The 21273-nt window shown below is 38.8% G+C and overlaps 1 protein-coding gene across 1 annotated transcript in view; it reads left to right on the top strand.

Annotated features, from left to right (window-relative positions):
* Positions 1–21273, top strand: part of ABCA12 (ATP binding cassette subfamily A member 12) — a 177100-nt gene that overhangs the window by 49904 nt on the left and 105923 nt on the right. The window contains exons 3-4 of the mRNA XM_047722762.1: positions 7694–7847; positions 18178–18269. Coding sequence (XP_047578718.1) covers positions 7694–7847; positions 18178–18269 — 246 coding nt within the window. The remainder of the gene's footprint in view (positions 1–7693; positions 7848–18177; positions 18270–21273) is intronic.

Here is a 21273-nt window from a genome sequence, read left to right as displayed (position 1 = left end):
GCCATTTATTTTCAAACATACACTACTTGTGTACATAATATTTCTGACAATTTAGGAAGACAAATGACTTCTATATGCATCTTATATAATGAAAGTGTGATGAGCTTTGAAAATAGGTGGTCTCTGTGTCTTTCTCTCTCACACACACACGCATAACCTAGAAATAAATTTTTTAATGTTTAAATGAAATATTTCTTATTTAAAAAAAATAGAAGGATGACCCTTACTTAGCACCTTCCTCAGGACCAGATACACAGTGTCTGTTTGGTAAATATTCACTGAACAGATAGGGGATTGAGGGATTCTCTCTGTGGACAGTAATTTCTGTGGTTGATATTATCGATGTCAGTGTGTACTCACTATATTTTCAAAGAAACTGAGCCCTAAATGGCCTATAATAAGTGTTACTGGTTTTATCAGTATTGATTTACCCATTCTTACAAGGCACATAAATATAATGCAGTATTACCCATTGTACTTACTATCAGTTGAACTTACTGTATCCATTGTTAGCTATTGAACTTATGGTAATATGGGATAAAATTTGCTATAAATAATAAAGATAAAGGTGGATATTATGTTAAAATCCTAAATCATGCAGTCTTCCTGTGACCTTCAGGGGTTCGTTCATTCACTCATTCATATAGTTAATAATTGCTGGCACTGTCCCAAGCATTGTGTTCGGTACTTTGTCAGGGTTTTTCATTCTTTCGAGTAGCTTATTCTTTATCTAGTCTCTCAAGAAGTGCAATTTTATTGAGCTCATGACTTTACCTGAAGATTCAAAGTCATATCAGTATTCAATCCTAGGCTAAAGTCTCTCTGGGCTGCAAAGATTTAAAAAAAAAGAAGAAAGAAAGAAAGGAAAAAAGAAAGAAAAGCAAGCCCACGCTCAGAGGGATTAGAATCAGGAAGCGCTAATGTATTTGAGTTTACCTAGTGATGAGTGAAGAAACAGGACACCTCCCTCCAGGGCTCAGTTCTCTCCTCCCAATGGAAAGGGCCTGTGAAGAACAAGGACAGTCCTATGGGTTCCCGATACAACTTCATGTAATAATTTAAAAGGCTAGGTTTATGTCATTTATATTCTTAATTATATCTTTAAAGATGTTACTGAGAATGAAATTTGCTGAAAAACTGTAAGAAGAATAAAAAGACTTACTTTAATAGATTATTACAAATATCCTTCTGAGATTCATTTCCTTTCTCATATTTTCTTTACTCTTATCTGGTCATTTGTTTATAGGTGATTTTCTAGATACACTTGTCTCATTTTGTACTCTTGTCATGATGAGAAATTCTCGTGGTGTTTCATGAGGAGACTTACCATTTGATCGATCACAAGGCCTGATAACATATTCTGCTAATGTGACCCTTTATCTAAAAAGTTAAAACTATAACATCCCAAATGAATAACTTCATATTTTTAAAAAGTCAGAATTTCCTTCCAAGGCACATCATTCATTTCTTTACTGGGGCAAAGACCAAATTCCTTTTACCTGGAAACACAAAATATCATCTAGGTTGGGTTCTGACCAGCTTTGAGGAAAACACAAAGAAACACAGTGGAAGTTCTCCAATATCTGTCATTATTATAATATCTACAAAGGTCACCAAGGTAGCCTACAGAATGCTTCCTCAGCCTAATGATGTCAAATGGGAGCAACTTTGTGATTAAAAAGTCTGTGGCATTTCTTTCTTTAATAATACAGTAAATAGAAAACATTTGGATCGTGCCAATGAGCAGCATGCTCCTGAATTTATTATGGAAGGGGGAAAAATCCTCCTGTGGAGGTGAAAAAGGGAAAGAAGTAAAGGAAGATTTGGGGGGAAATGTGCATTCTTGGATGTACCAGTGAGTAAAGAGGTATGGGAGTTGGTGAAGGGAATAGCAGAAGAAAGAGAAAAAAGAATTGGAAATTGAGCCAAAAGAGGGGGGTGGTCAGTGGAAAGGAGAGAACAGAAGATTGGAAAATAGAGGAAAGGGGGTGTTAAGGGATATTAAGTAAAATAGATGAAGGAAGAGAAAAAGAAGGATGGGAAGATATGAAAATAAGAAGTGAGCAAGATAGGAGAGGGAGAGGGACAAATACAAGAGGTCATTCCCCCCAGGGGTCAGCAAACTAGAGCCTGTAGGCCAAAGCTAGCCTGTTGCCTTTTTTGTAAATCAAGTTTTATTGGAATATAGTCAGTCCCATTAATAGGCACACTATCTACGGCTGCTTTCATACTACATTGACAGAGTTTAGTAATGTGATGGGTACAGTTGAGTCTCACAGCTAATAAAGATTTACTGACTCCCCTGCAAAAGTTTGTGGTCTAATCCTGTTGTTGGCAAACTTTAGTGTGCATCAGAATTACCTGGAGGGCATGTTAAAATAAAGATTTCTAATCCCCTTCCCCCAGAGTTTCTGATTAAGTAGATCTGGGGTGGGATCTCAAATTTTTATTTCTAGTAAGTTCCCAGGTGGTGCTGATGCTGTTGGTCTAGGACCTGTGCTTTGAGGACAAGTACTCTAACCTTTGTATTATGTCACACAAATACTGTCTGAATAAGGAATTTTGTGAAGAAAGGGAAAGGAGAACCAAACCTGATCCCCCTTTTAGGTTAACATAGATGTGTAGGTTGATATCACAATTCTTTACAGAGTATTTTTTTTAATTCTTAAACTGAATCTTTTTATAACACCAGTTTCATTCTTAAAACAATGAAAACCGAATCTGATTTAGTTAAAAGCTTAGCTAATTGGTGGGTTATTCCTAAAAATGCTTTATAGTTTGGTTTGATTCAACTCCCTGAAATAATGTTGGAATCTGTCAGTGTTACATTATGTAGGTCATGTTGACTGTGTCCCTTTTATGAGAATAACCTCTCCCCACCCATGGGAGGTTGCTCAGACTACTTCACAGCCTCTGCATGGAGCCCCTCAGAAACTAAACCACAGGTGAATTGGGATCTTGCTTATCACTCACCCTCCTCACTTTCAGGATATGCCAGAGTCTTCTGGTGCCACTTTCCCCGTGGAATTGCAAGTTCTTCGATTCTCTTTCTCCTGGAGATAGTCATAAATGTTGTCCTGAGTATAAGACCTTTGGGAATCATGATACCAAGGAATTTATCTTGCATTAGCCTCCATCCCAAGCCCCCAAGATCAGTTTTTCTTTCTACTTACATGCAGTGCTGTGGGTTTGCATAGTTATGATCTTCCTCTACCTTCGTCCTTAAATCTATGCTCTGGCTGTGAATGTGGGAACCAGTTTTTAGCTCTAATTTGCATGCTCAGTGCTTGCTGCACGGAAGTCCTGTGAGGGATAGAGAAATGTTTCTCTTTTTTCCTGCATCCTAGCATTTATGGATATAAAGAGAAACATGATTTTGGAACCTGAAAGTGCCAGAGACACCTTCAGAATAGAATGAGTTCAACTTATAATCAGCAGCTCTTTAAAACCTGTGATGGTTTGATTCCACCATTGCTCTGAGTGGTTACTTCCTGGCACACACGTAACTGAGACAGGCAGAAGACAGAGGGGAGAAATCCATTTTTCCGCAAAAGAAAACCACTAAATAAAGTTGAATTATATTTAATTCTGACTTGTTAGTTTTAGAGAATCTCTAGATGATGTAGAAGGTTGCTATGTATGAGAAACTGTATTACAGATATCAAAGAAGGATGTGACATAAATGTATGTCACATGCCTTCCATGTTACAGTGAGTAGGTGGACGCTTAGTAAATCAGTGATTGTTATTGCAACACTCTTCCTTATCTTAATGAGTGCATGGTCCTTGTTAAAAGGTGATGGTAAAATAAATCACACAGGCAGTCCATGCTGTGCCTGGCACTGTGTTTACTGTAAATGCACACACCCAAGCCAATTCCTCGTTTGCATGAACCCATTGTAACAGGTTAAATATCACTTGTCAGAAAATCCGTGTGAAGCATGAACTGTCTGTACTTTGAACATTGTCGGGACTTTAAAATAAAGTTTTTAAAGCAACTCTGTGATGAATTTTCTTATAAAGTAGGCATAGCTGTAGTAATAACAGTGAGGAATCCTGTGGATTTAAACGCTTCCAAATGCCTCTCTAATAACTGATTTGTATGCCAGAGAAATTAAATGCCAGAGAAACTAAAATCGGATGTCATGTGCCACCTCCTTTCAGATCTTCTTCCCATGATGTCTTTTCCCTTTTTTCCCCTTTTCTTCCTGTTGTGTTACGACTTCCCATGAGCTGTTGTTGTTATCAGCACTGCCTGGCTCAGCCGTTCTATCACCGCAATAAAGGGCCTACACAAAGGGTTCTCCTGCTATCTGCTTTTCATTCAAAGGACCCCCTGCGTGTGTTTGAGGTCAGACAGGAATGAGAGCATTTGCAGACCCACACTCTGGGAGAGCGGCCACAGTTGGGATGTGTGGTAGGGTAGATCACCATTAGTGGTGAAATTTCCCTGCAGAATTGTAAAGGTCTTGCTGTATACAGTCTACTGTGGCAGAATTTTGATAGAGGGGTGATGTGAAAGGTTAACGGGCAATTTGACTGCTCTTTCCAGCTCATTCAGAGAGTTGTACTACAGTGAAAACAGTGAAGGTCCACTTCCCAGTGAAGTTTTCACTGGGTTAAATGTTAGGAGAGACGCTGGTCTTTCTGGTGTCAGAAAGGGGTGCAGCTTAGAAGGTAGTTGTGGATAGTTTGGTGGATTTAAGGTTTTTCCAATTTCTTCTGAATTTCAAAAATTTTAATTCATACCAGTCTTATTTCATGTATTAGTTTCCTATGGTTGCTCTAACAAATTACCATAAACTTAGTAGCTTACAAACACCACCATTTAACTGGAAGTGGGGTTAGGGGATGGGTAAAATCGGTGAAGGGGATTAAGAGGTACAAACTTCCAGTTATAAAATGTCTGTCATGTGATGTAAAGTACAATGTAGGGAATATAGTCAACAATATTGCAACAACTTTGTATGGTGACAGATGGTGACTGGACTTATTGTGGTGATCATTTCATAATGTATATAAATGTCTAATCGCTATGTTGTATACCCGAATCTAATTTAGTACTATGTGTCAGCTATCCTTCAATTTAAAAAACCCATCAACTTATTATTTTATAGTTCTGGAGATGAGAAGTCCAAGATTTAGTCTTAATGGGTTAAAAGTTAGGGTATCAGCAGGGCTACATTTCTTCCGGAGGCTCTACGAGGATTTGTGTCCTTACCTTTTCTAGCATCTAGAGGTTGCCTGCTTTCCTGGTCTTTTTTGGCTCCTTCCTCCATCTTCAGAGTCAACAGTAGACATCTTCCAACCTCTCTCCTTTTTTTCCCTGTTTACTTCTGGCCAACTTTCTTATTACCCTTTCTCCTTTATTTCCAATTTTCTGTAGGTAGAGCTGTATTTAAGTTACTTAGATCAAATTTCTACCGGTTACTCTCTCTGCTTATATATTAATGCATATGTAACCTTGTTGCTCTTAGTATTTTCTTGTTGTTTAACCTTTCCTCTTTCTTGTTACAATGAAAACAGACTTGTATGGACATCTTTTTTGACAGATTCATGAGGAAGTTAAGGTTTTGCTTTTTAGTTTTCCTTGTGGAATTACTCTTACAGTGTCTAAATCTGCCTTTTTAAAAAAGTTCATTGTCTCCATATTCTCCCACAAAGAGGAACCTAATATTTTATTATTAGACCTAATTGCAAAAAGGTTTGTGCTTTACAGTTTGCCTGTTTCTTTTTTTTTTTTTTTAAAGATTTTATTTATTTATTTGACAGAGAGAAATCACAAGTAGGCAGAGAGGCAGGCAGAGAGAGAGGAGGAAGCAGGCTCCCTGCCGAGCAGAAAGCCCGATGTGGGGCTCGAACCCAGGACCCGGGATCATGACCTGAGCCGAAGGCAGCGGCTTAACCCACTGAGCCACCCAGGCGCCCCCAGTTTGCCTGTTTCTTGACACGTATATGCCATCATATTTTACAAAGCAAATGTTGCAGTGAGGCTTACAAAACCTTTTACTCTTGAAGTTTTTGTTTTCTGTGATTTTTTTTTTTTTTAAAGATTTTATTTATTTATTTGAGAGAGAGAGATCACAAGTAGGCAGAGAGGCAGGCAGAGAGAGAGGAAGGGAAGCAGGCTCCCTGCTGAGCAGAGAGCCCGATGTGGGACTCGATCCCAGGACCCTGAGATCATGACCTGAGCCGAAGGCAGTGGCTTAACCCACTGAGCCACCCAGGCACCCTGTTTTCTGTGATCTTAATTTGGAGAATTTATTTATTCCATTTTTACTGGTTTTTAAGTAGGAAAAAATATTGTGTGACTGGGATAATTAATCCTATTAATGTTATGTTGAATTTTGAGGAGACCAAAAATATTTCCTGGTATCTGGAAGACTAGCTGCATTTATAATGACTTTGATAACAAAAGAAGACATGTACATTGTGGGGAAAAGTAGTTACTATATAGTTAAACAAAAATAAAGTGAAATATATCTCCAAGGGAGGCGGAAAAAGAAAAGAAATATATCTCCAAGGAAATCCCTCCAGGTTTTTTGGTTTGTTTTGTTTTATTCTGAGAGAGAGAGAGATGGCAAGAGAGAACATGAGCAGGGAAGAGAGGAGGAAGCAGGCTCCCCCCTGAGCAAGGAGCCTGATGTAGGGCTCCATCCCAGGACCCTGAGATCATGAACAAAGCCAAAGGCAGACACTTAACTGACTGAACCACCCCAGCACCCCTGTTCCAGGCTTTTAAATACACATATATTTACATATTTTTAAAAGATTATAACTTTTCTGGTCATGCTGTTTTCTGATCTCATTTTTTTTTTTTTTTAATTTTTTTATTTTTTTCAGCATAACAGTATTCATTATTTTTGCACCACACCCAGTGCTCCATGCAATCCGTGCCCTCTACAATACCCACCACCTGGTGCCCCCAACCTCCCACCCCCCGCCCCTTCAAAATTCTCAGATCGTTTTTCAGAGTCCATAGTCTCTCATGGTTCACCTCCCCTTCCAATTTCCCTCAACTCCCTTCTCTTCTCCATCTCCCCTTGTCCTCCATGCTATTTGTTATGCTCCACAAATAAGTGAAACCATATGATAATTGACTCTCTCTGCTTGACTTATTTCACTCAGCATAATCTCTTCCAGTCCCGTCCATGTTGCTACAAAACTTGGGGATTCATCCTTTCTTTTTTCTTTTTCTTTTTCTTTTTTTTTTTTTACAGCTTTATAAACATATATTTTTATCCCCAGGGGTACAGGTCTGCGAATCGCCAGGTTTACACACTTCACAGCACTCACCATAGCACATACCCTCCCCAATATCCATAACCCCACCCCCCTCTCCCAACCCCCTCCCCCCATCAAGCCTCAGTTTGTTTTCTGATCTCATTTTAATTGGCAAGATATTATAAATATTTTCTGTATTACTTGACAACATTTTCAATAGCTGCATTGTGTTTTATCATATGGTTATACAGTGACTTATTTTTAAAACACTCTGGCAGACATTCTTGCAGCTAATTTCAGGAAAAGAAATTAGTAAGGCAGCAGTCATTTTTACATCTTTTGATATATTAGTGGACCCAGACAGTCCTAATCCAGAAGGAAATTTCACAAAACAGAGTTACTACACTTCCTTCCCATCCAAGGCAAATGCCATAGCGATGTAATTTCTGTGTTTTGTTTTTTAATTTCAGGTTACCTCGCACCTCGAAACCTTCCTAGTACCGGCTTCTTCCCGTTCCTGCAAACCCTACTCTGTGACACAGACTCTAAATGCAAAGACACGCCCTATGGGCCAAAAGATCTGCTTCGTAGGAAAGGAATTGATGATGCGCTATTGAAGGACAGGTAAGGGCTCTTCCCAAGTGTGTTCAGTTGTTTTGAGAGATCAGAATTTGTTTACTTATGAGAGATTCAGGAAGCCCTCCTGGGTTAGATATATGACTTTATTTTCTATATCTGCAAATGTGGTGATCTAAATGAACGAACGAGTTGTTCGTTCGAATGAACAAACAAGTTGGGTGCACACTGAAATTACCATGTTTATGTGGGATTTAACATAATCTATTTTGGATGGATTACCCAAACTTTGCCTTTTTTTTTTTTTTTTTAAGATCTTGTTTATTTATTTGACAGACAGAGATCACAAGTAGGCAGAGAGGCAGGCAGAGAGAGAGGAGGAAGCAGGCTCCCTGCCGAGCAGAAAGCCCGATGTGGGGCTCGAACCCAGGACCCGGGATCATGACCTGAGCCGAAGGCAGCGGCTTAACCCACTGAGCCACCCAGGCACCCCGACCAAACTTTGCTTTTAAGTTGGGTGGCCAAGGCATTCCTCTATAACCTCCCTCAGAGATTCTCTATTCCACCTCAAATTGTCAGTGACACATTGTCCTAAGCTTGATCACAAGCTTCAGATTTAGGGCAATATTAGGGGCGTTATCTTCTGGAAGCATGACTTATTTATATTACTCTATGTGGTACTTCCTGATGTAATGGAAATCCAGGAGATATAAATAAGGAAATTTAAGTTTTAGAAATTGGGGTGCCAGAGTGGCTTAGTTAAGGGTCTGACTTCTGCTTGGGTTGTGATCTCGGGGTCCTGGGATCAAACCCCCTATCTGGCTCTACACTCAGTGGGGAGTCAGCCTGTCCCTTTCCTTCTCTCTCTGCTCCTTGCCCACTCACGCTGTCTCTGTCTCTCTCTCAAATGAGTAAATAAAATCTTCAAAAAATAAAGGAATAAATAAAGTTCTAGAATTCAAAGTAATAAAATTGAAAGTATACTTATACAACCTTTAAATGAGGTTAATGTGTCCTATTTCTTGGTGTGAGAGGCAGCTGAAGAATAAAGATAATCTAGACCATTACCTAAGAGGCTCCCAGGAACCTGCCTATCTGTAGAACCGAAAACAGTATTCTTATCTGAGTCGACCATGAGATAATTCTGGTTAGAGATTTTTTTTTTTTAAGTGTTTCTCAAGGAAAGATTACATTAATCTCTAATCAGAGATACTTGCTTCCAAAATTGTAATTTAACTTCCTTGACATTTAACACCATTTCTCTATTAATATCATCATGATTTTGGTCATCAAATAATGTGGGTGATACTTTGAGAGAGAGCATCTGCAAGCTGTTTAGCATAAAATATAAACATATCGAAAATTGTCATGGGCAGTGGCTCAGAAAACAATTGTGGAGTTGCTAATTCACCTTGGTTTTATTGTTTCAATAAGTTAGTGAGTCTGAATCCTTAAAACATTCTGATGTTCCTTCATTCATTTATTAAATTATTTAAGAAATAATGACTGAGACGTTTCTATGTACCAGGTACCATTCTAGGTACCATGACACAGATGTGAATCGGACAAATCCTCTACTCCTTCGTTACTTGCATTCTAATGGAAAGCAAGCAAAAAAATGAGCAATGAAATAAAGAGCCTAATTACTGATAATAACAATTGTGCTAGAAAAAGAAGAAAGCAGGTTATGGGCTAGACATTGAAAGGTAGGAAGTCAGTAGGGTGGCAAGGGATGGCCTCTGCTAGCAGGTGGCATTTGGGTAGAGACCAGAAAGGCTGGGAAGAGACCAGCAACGGCATATGAAGACAGTGTTCAGGCAGAGCAGCAACAAATAATCCTCAGATGGTGGGTGATAAACCTGACCATTTAGGGGAACAGAAAGTTGTCTAAGGTTGCTGAAACATAGTGAGAGATGATATGAGGGGTGGGGAATATGTCGAACAGAAACACAGGAGACAGAGCAAGCAGGAAAAGGGAAGGGATTTGCATCTTATTTTTAGTATAATGAGAAGCCATTGGAAGGTGTTAAGCAGGGAGATGACATGAATATATTATGTATGAAACCAGCATGTTGTAAGTGTATGCAGGCATTACCTCAACCAATACCTGCATTACCTCTGCAAGGGAACCAAAAGCTAATGAGAGCCTATGCCCTCTTGTGTAATCAGAGTAGAGCTGAGATGGAAGCATGACATCTTGGTTGTTCAGTTAATTCATAGACAGTCTGTGTGTCCCCATGTGAGTGGTGAATTAGGCGTCATCTCTGCCTATGTTCTAATAAGGAAGGGAAGATATTAAAGCAGTCACCGTAATGGGAAAGAGAGCACGAAGAGGTTCAGAAGGTGCTAAAGGAAGACACCTTCCATATTTAAAGCAGAGACAGCTCTCAGGTGGAGTAATCAGGTAGATCTTCACGAAGGGGTTGGACAGACATAGGAAATATTAATGTCCCTTATTAACAAATTGGGTTGCAGCTCTACCTGGGGCTGTCAACTTTCTTTTTTCTCTTTCTTTCTTTTTCTTTTTTAAAAAAAAATTTTTTTTTAAAGATTTTATTTATTTATTTGACAGACAGAAATCACAAGTAGGCAGAGAGGCAGGCAGAGAGAGAGAGGGAGAAGCAGGCTTCCCGCCGAGGAGAGAGCCCGATGCGGGGCTCGATCCCAGGACCCTGGGATCATGACCTGAGCCGAAGGCAGAGGCTTAGCCCACTGAGCCACCCAGGTGCCCCTCTTTCTTTTTCTTTTTTGCATGAAGAACCAAGTTACTATGAGGGAAATTGTTATCAATATCTAAGACTATAAATGTACCTTCCCAAAAAGGAGTACTTTTCTATGTGACATCATTGAGAATCACACTCCCTAAGATGAATCACTGAGTTAGTTTTGGGACTAGAATTAAAGTCCAGCTTTATATTATCCTCTGTTGATGATTCTCTAGGCAGATGACCATGTGCCCTTTTTTTGTTTTATTCTAACCCCTAGGTAGTTTGTCTAGCCCAAACTGTATACTGCTGTATATTCAGTATTTTCTCTGAACTACCAAGTAATTGGAACTTAATTTAGAAAATTATGTACAATAATAAAATTGCATTAATGATATTTCCCACCATGCTATTAACTTTTATGGTTTATACGGCCATGCGGTGAAACTGGGGCATGGCTACTGGGTAAGCAGTTCCACTAAATTGCTTCCCTTTGGTAAAGGAAGATTCACCAGCATAGCTTCATTAAGAAACAAAACTGTCTTCTTTTTCTGCTTTGTAAGTGCAGGGAAGAAAATGCCATCTTTGGCCTCATCAAAAGAGGCCCGCCATGTTTATCTTAATAGACTGCTCGTCTTAAAGACGTGATCACGCCGCTGCCTCTACATGCTGGCTAGTCGCCCAGGGTTTTGATGTTTTTGCATTGGCACCAGCCTTCTGTTATTAAATGCGTACTTCTTTAGGCATTAGCTTCAGGATGAGGTGCTTGAAATACTCAGCATCAACTCTAACTAGCTGTCTGGAAAAAGAAACATTACATTGATGGGTTTTCTTGCTCATTTGTACAACTGATGGTCCTGCATCACAGGACTTACCCTGAGGTCCTTCCTCCCTCTGCACTGCCTCGAAGAATCTATAGGAACAGTGGGAGCCCCTGGCTGTGCCATCGTTCACACAGCTGGTGAACAGTGAACATCATCCTCCAGAGCGCACAGGGTCATTATTTGGAGAAGTGCTTCAGCATTCCTGAGAATCCCATGGGAGAATTGCCTCCATGGATTTGCTCTGTCTGTCATGCCGACACACATCATGACCTGTGGTTTCCAAACTCATAGCTCTGCTCCTATTGGCTTAGATGGAACTTCTAATAGAGTTAACCTTACGTTATTCAATAATTGAGTAAAATTATTCAAAAATAATTTATTGGTTTTTTTTTAAGATTATTTAATTTTTTGAGAGAGAAAAAGTGCAAGTGCAGGGAGGAGCACGGGGAGAGGGACAAGGAGACTTGGCACTGAGCATGGAGCCTGATGTGGGCCTCGATCTCCCAACCCTGAGATCATGACCCAACCTAAAATCAAGAGTTGGATGCTTAACTGACTGAGCCACCCAGGTGCCCCCAGGGATAATTTTAAAATGCCAGGGCTTTTGTTTAGTACTGGAGAAACTGACCTAAGGATAGCACTGGGAATATAAGGTAAATAGAAGTAGAGTAGATGTGTGTCCTCGTTTGACTGTATGGATGACAGGATGTATAAGTCACATACGTATTAACTTCAGAGTAATTTATAACCATTTAGTAACCATTTTAGAATCATTTAGTCATGCAAAAATAAAGGGTTAAAGTTTAATCTATCAAAAAGCAAAGTGGAAGGAAATGTTAACTGCCATGTAGGCAAAATTGTTAATTCACTGTGTAAGAATGTATTGAATGTGTACTGTGTGCTGGAGACTGCAAGTCAGGGCAGGTACGAAGATGAAAAAGGCGTGTCCTATGCTCTATACAAACCTACAGTCAAGTGGGAGAAAGAGACAGACAGGTAAGCAGGTGAGTTACCATATAACATGGTAAATGTGATGAGTGTTTGTTTAGGTCTCACTCTGCCCAGAACATAAGATAACAAAGGGGGCAAATATGTTATTGGAAAGGAGAGGGGTTTGGGTGGGGCTATGTCAGGAGAGTTCTCCAGAGGCCTTTAAGGATGTGATCATTAAGGACAGAGAGGATGGTGGATCCCAGACTAGATGAAGCTGTGTTTGAGACAGGCCACAGAGAAAGAATCCCAGAGTTTAATGAAAGAGAAATAAATAGAGGCTCTTGGGTAGCTTGAAGGAATAGGCAAATAGTGATAGAAAAAATTCTAAGTGTTGTGTTAGTAGTGTTGCCAGATTAATCAGCCTGTTTCAGGACTAGTAGAACATCCTTTGTGTAGTATCACCTGAAAGATACTGTGATAGCATCTCCCCCATATTCTGTTTGTTTCTGATACACATCTGGCCCCCTAGACATTGCCTCATCTGTCCATCATAGTAACTTTAAAAACGTTTAGAAATGTATTAGTTCAGATATACATCTCCAAAATCCCTCCTAAGAATATTAAAGATATCCTAGGATGGAGGAACATATTAAGACATTTTTAAATCTCAACATCTTAACTGATAAAGATTTTTGGATTGGCTAGTGGGCCACCTAGAAAAGACGTGTATTTTGAACATGGGCAGGCAGGGATTATCTCTGAAGCATTGATGACCCTGGGAGAATGAACATTAGGATGAAATAGAAGAAGACAACGAAAAAAAATTAAGATTTTCCTGTGAATGACATCTGCTTGAGGGTAGCCAGGAAGGACAGCTGCATCAAATCAGTTAGGGGAGCCTCAGTGGTATTCATTGCCCTTATTTGTAGCTAAAAGTCAGTGGTGAATGTCGTCTGAAGCTGGTATCAGAACTGGCCTAGAGCACATCTCACATCTTCTTTCCAGGTGTCACTGTGTGATTATTCTGGGGAAAAAAGGGAAAAAATATAAAATGTTTAAGTAACCCTTAGAGGCAAAAAAGAATGTCAGAATTTTCTTTCTAGGACTTGCCATATGTGTCTTCCCTAAAAGCAATTCTTTTTATAGACAAAATTTACCATGGCACACATGGATACCACCTACACAGGTAATCTTTCCCACTCACAGGAAATAGAGAGACATACAGTATGAGTGCATAAATTCTACCATTATAATGATATCTATAAATGTGACATTTCACAAATGTTACTGTTGGTAGACATGTCTGAGAAGACGTAAAATCTACTCTGGGCCTAGTTTCCCTTCCAGTATCTTAAATGTAACATTTGAATCTGAGCTATTTCTTTTATTGAATTCTATTCCAAAAGAGGGACCTATAAATGCCACTGAGGCAGAATCTACTTCTTCAGCATCATACAGGAGAATCCTTTAGACATCTCCATGGTACTGTACAAATGACTGGGTCCCATAAAAGGTAGTCAACTAATCCCATGGGCCACTTGGAAATTTAATTCAAGCTTTCTTGTCCCACCTAGAGGGTTGGATTTTCTGGACTCCTGTGAGCTTGTGTGCTGAATTCAGGGGGGATTCTAAGTATTTACATTTGCTTTAATATTCTTCCCAGAAATACCCAATATTAAATAGATTCTCTGAGACTTCCTCAGAGCTTTTGAAGTTCTCGAATAAGGTTTAGGATTTTTTTTTTCATTATTTCTCATCCAAGCAACCTCTAGGAAATTAGAAGGATTTTTTTGAAAACATTTTTTATTTTAATTCAGTTAACTAACATATATTACTGGTTTCAGAGATACTGGTCTGTGATTCATTGGTCTTATATAACGCCCAGTGCTAATTACGTCATATGCCTTCCTTGAATAGGATTTTTAATCTTCCTGAGTCTGTCCTAGGGAGTGGGAATGGGGAACGAGTCATCACAGAATAAATTCACTTATCTGTAATAGCCTTTTGCAGGGTTTCTCAGCGTCAGCACTGTTGCTACTTGGGGCCGGATAATTCTTTGTTGTGCTGTGCATTGTAGGATAGTCAGCAGCATCCCTGTTCTTTAGCACGTAGGTGACAGGAGCACCACCACCCTCCAGTTCTAACAATCAAAAAATATGTTTCCAGTCATTGCCAAATGTCTGCTGGGACAGGGGCCAAAATTGCCACCAGTTGAGAACCCTCGTCTAGTGAAAAGGTTAGGAAAATGTTCAAGGTAGCAAGAGCTTTGAATTAGGGTTGTAATTCTAGACTCTTGCTCTATAAGCACAAATTAGATCTGTGATTTAGGAGCTCCTGTCATGTGCTCTCATTGTCCCCTCTGCATGTCCTTACTTAGCTATTATTTTTAGTGTATTATAATCTCAACTCCATATTTGATTATTCCATTATGTTATATATAGTGGGAATTTAATAAATGTTGGCTAGTTAATCAATGAATATGGTAGGTACAGTGCATGATTACACATTATATAATGTATAATCTGCCATGCCATTCCTGGGTATTTACTCTTAAAGGACCTTTGGAGAAACAGATATGCAACAATGGAGGGCAAGCTAAGCTATTTAAAAATATGCTTCCTTAGCTATCTGTTCTTCCAAATGATATTCCTTATTATCTAGTATTCAATGCTTGCCACGTGCTAGGCATCCTCCCTTCTGTCAGTGCAGTACACTACAGTCTTTTCTAAAGAATTTTACAGCTTAAAAAGGGGAAAACTGATCACCACTACAAATGAAAAACTCCTTTTATAAGTAAACTTATAAATAAATAATAAAATGAAGAAGGGATTACAGAACCCTGGGTAAGATGCTTTACCTTGTCCTACATCACTAGCCAACACTTAACAGCTCCAGGTCTGTGAATAATAAGGGTACATTCCCTTGGTGTCCAGAGATCTCGAGGTTTCTAGTATTCCAGAAAGATTATATCTGGAGCATAGATGCATAAGAATGGGACTTTGGCTCCATCCTGAAGGCTGTCTGTGTGCTATCATTTTTTGACAGTTAACATCGGTAAGTGCCTGTAGTGACAAGGCCCAGACAGACACTGGATAAGCACATCCTGTATAGTACTCACAACTCTGGCAAGGTAGATCATTCCGAATTTGCGGATGAGGAAGACAATGACTGAAGTGTTTTAGGAAGTGGCAGTGCGGGGATTCCAGAGGTGTTTTCTAACTGGAAGGCACTTTCTGCCACACCCCAGGATTACTATCTCTTTTTATTTAATCAGCCATCTGATCTTACGGTCTAACACCATAGGTGTTTGGAATAAGAAGATGAATGACACATGGTGCCTACTTCCAAAGATGTCACTTCCTGAAGTAGGGAAGTGGTAGGAATAGGTACACAAACATAATGCACTAAAAAATCGTTACGAAATAAGTAGGTACTGAGTGCTTAAATTGTCGGAAATCACGGAAAAAGTACGGTTTCTCACCTATCATTCCAAGAAGTATATAGTTCTCTGTCTATAAGTGTTGTTGTGCTAATGAGAAAGTTCAGAGATTACCATTAACTCAGTAGTACTGGCCATCTTCCTGCCCTGCCTTAGTAATTTCATAGGGTCTTAAAAGAATTAATTAACTTTGCTTGGGGTGGGGGTAAACTGTTTCAATATATAACCTTAATTCATTTTTTTACCCACAGTGCTGTCTTGTACATTTATTTTGTGGTTTCCATTTTAAGAGCTTAAAGACAATGGTTTTTGCTGTGCAGTGGCAGGGGACACATGCCGTCGCACCACATTTTGTAAATGCAAAATAAAACTGGGGAACTTGTAGGCAGTTGAACAGCAAAGCCCACTTGATATCCTGATTTCTCACCCCAACAAAAAGGCATAGCCAGGCCACATCCAAGGAGAGGGATCACCTCCCCACTCCTGTTACATGTATGCGTGGGTGATCATGTCACCATGGGTACTTGCTGGTTAAGGACAGGTCCTGTTAGAAGAGAGGCCTCTATAGTGGCTTGTCTAGAAGCAGCCATTTTACTGTTGAGCAGATTGAAACCTGCTGAGCCAGTGGCTTGCTGGGAAAGGGAGGACTTTGTCTTTCTTTGGTCTTTAAAGAATTTTTGAAGGAGTAGTTTTAGGGTGCTTCTCTGAATGTGGGAAGATGGGCAAGATGTCTCTGTCTAGTAGATGTAGCTTTTGCTTCTCTAAACTTAACATTTTCTTAGTTTCCTATCACTTCCTCTATTTTTCTCTCCCACTCCCATTTATTATTCAGTCTCTATTTTCTCTTGCTCCTTCTTTACTCATGTTGATCTTTGTCATTCTCCCTTTGGTTTTTGGTGCTGTCCATATTCCTTAAAATTTTTATGAAGGCACTTTTCCCCTTTATTTTCAAAATGTGTTGATATTCAGTAGACTTTCTTACAGTATTTCAAGCCTAACTAAAAAAAAAAAATGTTGAGAAAAAGAAAAGTGAACCCGAGACTTTCTCAAACTTTCTAAAACTTCTGTTGAGAAAAGGAAAAATGTACAGGTCAGTTCTTATTTTTATCTGAACGGTTTTCCCATCCAAATAGTCAGCATAAGGAATGTAAAAAGATTTAGGGGAGTACAGTCATGGTCATGAATAATTCAAATATACATTAAGAATGCAGAACTTTTGGAGCAACCAGTGCTTTTTATAGAGAATATTGGAAAAACACTAGGGAATGGAAACAAATATCACCTCTTCTTATCATTTTTACTAAGAGGACAAACTAAAAAAAAAAAAAAAATCCCAATTATAAATCACAAAGTACCCTGGAACCATGATTCAGATCTTACTTCTAAAAAGGAGGTTAAATTGAACCACAGCAGTAAATAGAACTTCTTGCTTTTTCACTAGTATATTTTTATGTCCATCCTTACATATCTCAAGTAACTTTTTTATAAACAACTACACCAAATTCACCAATTTTTAGTAATTCCAAAAAGTATTCACATCCAGGCATCTGAACTGATTGCATTCTTGAAATACATACATTTATTTTAGGCACGCACTTTAGGTATATCAGGTTTTCAAGAAAATATGATTATCTCCATTTTGATAATCAACTAAACAGGCAGTGAATTTTTATAAAGTAGGTTACTAAAGGTCCTGTAATGTTTTCTTGCAAAAGCTGGTGTGATCACAATGTGTGGGGATTTCTGGCACCACAGGGCTATTATTACCACAGTGATACATTCAGTACAATAAAGGATCTACCTAACTTTGTTATACATGCCTTTAACACCTGGTACCACCTGTCATGACAACAGCCACAGAACTTGGCAAGGACTAGATACTCAAAAAATGTGTGTTCTTTCCTTTTTTCCTTGAATATATCTTACAAGTATTCAGTTTTGATAGTCTTCAAAATGCCATCTATAATTTAATATATAAAACTTATTTTTCTTTCAAGGTTGACAAATAAGCATACCTTTTTTTCAGTCCCTGAAGCATCTTTGGACTCTTATCTGTTTGTGATCCATCCTCTTTTTAAAAGGAAAAAAAAAGATATATATATATATATGTATATATATATATATATATGCACATATATATGTACATATGTATGCACATGTATCTATAATCTCATGATTACTTTCAATATTTAGCTCTAATGTCTTTTAAAAATAATTTCCTTTTTATAAGATTAAAGTAAAAATAACTATTTTAAACCTCATCTAGGCCATTTTCTCTGAATAAAAATTTACCTTGTAGGAGATCCTACATATTCATTGGTGTATGGATAGGTGAGTTCTTCCATTATAATCCGAGAAAGTAGATTAAAAATTTGAAAGTCCTTGGAGAGCCCTGGAATCTGCCAAATGATACACTGCTGTAACTAACTGAAATTAATGTGGGTGAAGTTGTAGAGTTCTTGCTTTTTCTGCACTAGTGAAATTCTGAGAAAGTCATCCAACCTGGAGAAGGACAGCGATTTATCACTCCAGAGCACCAAAGTTCCAGAAAGAAGGCACACATCACCGGGTAAGCTATTCTCTTCTGTTGAGTTTAGAGGGGGCCTCTTGGAACAGCCAGCAAGGTCTAATCTTTGAAAGGGTTATGCTTTTAACTTTTCAAACAGAGATGGAATGCCTAGAATATTCCCAAGAGATCTAAATGTTTCTTAAGGTTGCCTGAGTGTGGCAGTGCAATTACGCAAGTTCTTGAGGATAATTGGAAATGAAGTTCTTACTAAAATACCTTCTAGGAGCAAAAGCTTAGATGGTACTAAATATGATGTTGAGAATTGCACACTTTGCCAGAATTGGCTAGGGACTCTGGCCGTCTGCGATTAGATGATGCTGGGATGGTTAGAAAGCCCAGCAATAAAAGGAAATTACCTATTTGCAACACTACAGATGGACCTAAGGGGTATAACATTAAGTGAAGTAAGTCAGAGAAAGACACATACTGTATGATTCCGCTCTTATTTGGAATTGAAGAAAAAAAAACCAAATGAACAAACAAGGGAGAAAGTGAAACTAAAAAACAGGCTCTTGAATACAACTGGTTGTTGCCAGAGGGGAGGTGAGTGGGGCAGGAGGGGTGAAATAGATGAAGGGGGTCACTCATTTTGATGAGCACTGAGTCATGTATAGAATTGTCAAATGGCCATGTTGCATACCTGAAACTAATATAGCACTGTATGTTAATTGTACTTCAATTTTAAAAAGAGAAAAAAGTTACTGGATGAAATCTCAGAGATTTGCCCAAACTTTTCATTTTACAAATGAGGAATCTGAGGCCCGGCAAAGGTACATGCCCTGTCTAGGCTTATCCATCAGACCTGATTCTAGAGCAACAGCCAAGCTGGGATTCTTTCCACTGTTCCTCCCCCTCAATGCTCAGTATCCCAGTCTCTCAGTGGGACTGTGTGCTTCCTTTACAGCTAGGTCAGGAGCCTTCACACTTTAGTGTGCAGAAAACCTTCTGGCTGAGCTGCCTGAGCCTTATACCAAATAATTCTGTTGCAGATGATCATGAGACACTCATTAGAAGCCATAAATTGGGAATAAACTCTCAAAACAGCAGGACAGTTTTACATTCATTTGACAAATACTTATTGGATGCCTGCTATCGTGTAAGCTTAGACCTATGTTCTGGGGATATTAGGGAACAAAACAAAAATTTCTCTGTGTTTGGAATGTGATTGGTGCTGTGGAGAAAAATGTTAAATGCTGTTAAAAAATGCCATGGGATATATAAGATTCTGTAATATTTGTAAGTTCGTGTAGCCACTGTGGAAAACAGTATGGCGTTTCCTCAAGAAATTAAAAATAGGAATACTGCGTGATCCAGTATTTCTGCTACTGGATATTTACTCAAATAAAATGAAATACTAATTTGAAAAGATATATGCACTCCTGTGTTTACTGCAGCATTACTTACAATAGTCAAGACATGGGAGCAGCCTAAGTGTAAGTGTTCACTAATAGATAAATGGATAAAAATGTGGTACACACACACAGATGTACACACACTGGAATACTGTGCCACTTTAAAAAAAGGATGAGCTCTTGCCCTTTGCAACAACAGGGATGGACCTAGAGGGTATTATGCTAAGTGAAATAAGCCAGATTGAGAGAGACAAATACCATATGATTTCATTCATAAGTGGAATCTTAAAAATAAATAAATAAATAAATAAACAAGAATTAGGAGTATAAATACAGAAAACAAACTGATGGTTGCCAGAGGGAAGGAGGTGGGGGACAGGCAACATAGATGAAGGGATGTGGGAGATACAAGCTTCCATTTATGAAATAAATAAGTCATAGCAATAAAGGTCACAGAATAGGGAATAGGGAATAAAATCAATGATATTGTAACAGGGTTTTATGGTGACAGATGATAGCTACACTTGTGGTGAGCATAGCGTAGCAGAGAGAGAAGTTGAAAAGTTGAATCGCTATGTTGTACACCTAAAGCTAGTGGAGCATTGTTTGTGAACTGTAGGCAACTAAAAACAAACAAACAAGAAACCATGACATCAAATAACATTCCAGTACAAGTTGATGGACTAGATAACAAAGGTCCTGTGTTAATGTAATAGAAATACAGTAGTGAGTGGTTCTGAGGAACTAATGTTCTGTTGTGAATGATCTGAGGGTATTTGGCTGAGAAGCTTAAAGCACAGTAGAAATAAGATCATAGTGTTGTGGTCCAGTAAGCTTTGCTTTGCTCAGTAGCCACAGATTAGATTTCTATCCTGGCCACTCATCTCACACATGCATTGCCTGATCCAGAGGAATCAGTTGGTAAATTCTCAGCCCCACAGGTACTGTAACATAACCTAGGCCCTCCTGATGATAGATCACCGTATCTTTGAATACTAAGATTCTTTGCTGTGATTGTAACAAAGTATCTCTGGCCAAAATTCATGAAAGGTAACATACTGGCTTAGTGACCATCCATGCTATAGGTATGAACATAATCTTCTAGCTAATGCTCCTAACCCAGAACACCCTGCCACATCATAAATAGTGCTAGATGAGGCTACTTTGAGAATTACTTAATTAGAATATACTGCAGTTTGGACTAATTGCCTCATCCCATTTATTTGATCTGAAATATCTTTCAGAATACACTTTGGGGAGGAAAGAATTTATGATCTTAAGCAGATTTCAGCCTCCCAATTGAATAATTAAAAAGAAAACCATTATCACCAGATGTGCATTGGCAGATCCTTTGAACAGATGTTAGATATGATGGATCTGTAGAGCTGGTAGAAGCACCTCGAATCCTCTAGGCCTGCACAGAAATGATTCACTTTATTAGGCAGTAATATTGGTGATGAAGTTTAATGACATAAACTGGAATGAAAGCAAATGACATCTAAAGTGATTGGAAAAAACCCAAGAGCAGACCAAAACCATCGCAGTTTTATGTGACGAGAAATAATGATGGAATTTGCCATTTTGCCAGCACAAAACTTTCATAGAAGTTGCATATTTGAGTACATTCTTGCTGTGGGGGATGTCAGGGCACA

This window comes from Lutra lutra, chromosome 3 (assembly GCF_902655055.1).
Source record: "Lutra lutra chromosome 3, mLutLut1.2, whole genome shotgun sequence".
NCBI lineage: Eukaryota > Metazoa > Chordata > Mammalia > Carnivora > Mustelidae > Lutra > Lutra lutra.
This window is presented reverse-complemented; position numbering and strand designations above follow the sequence as displayed.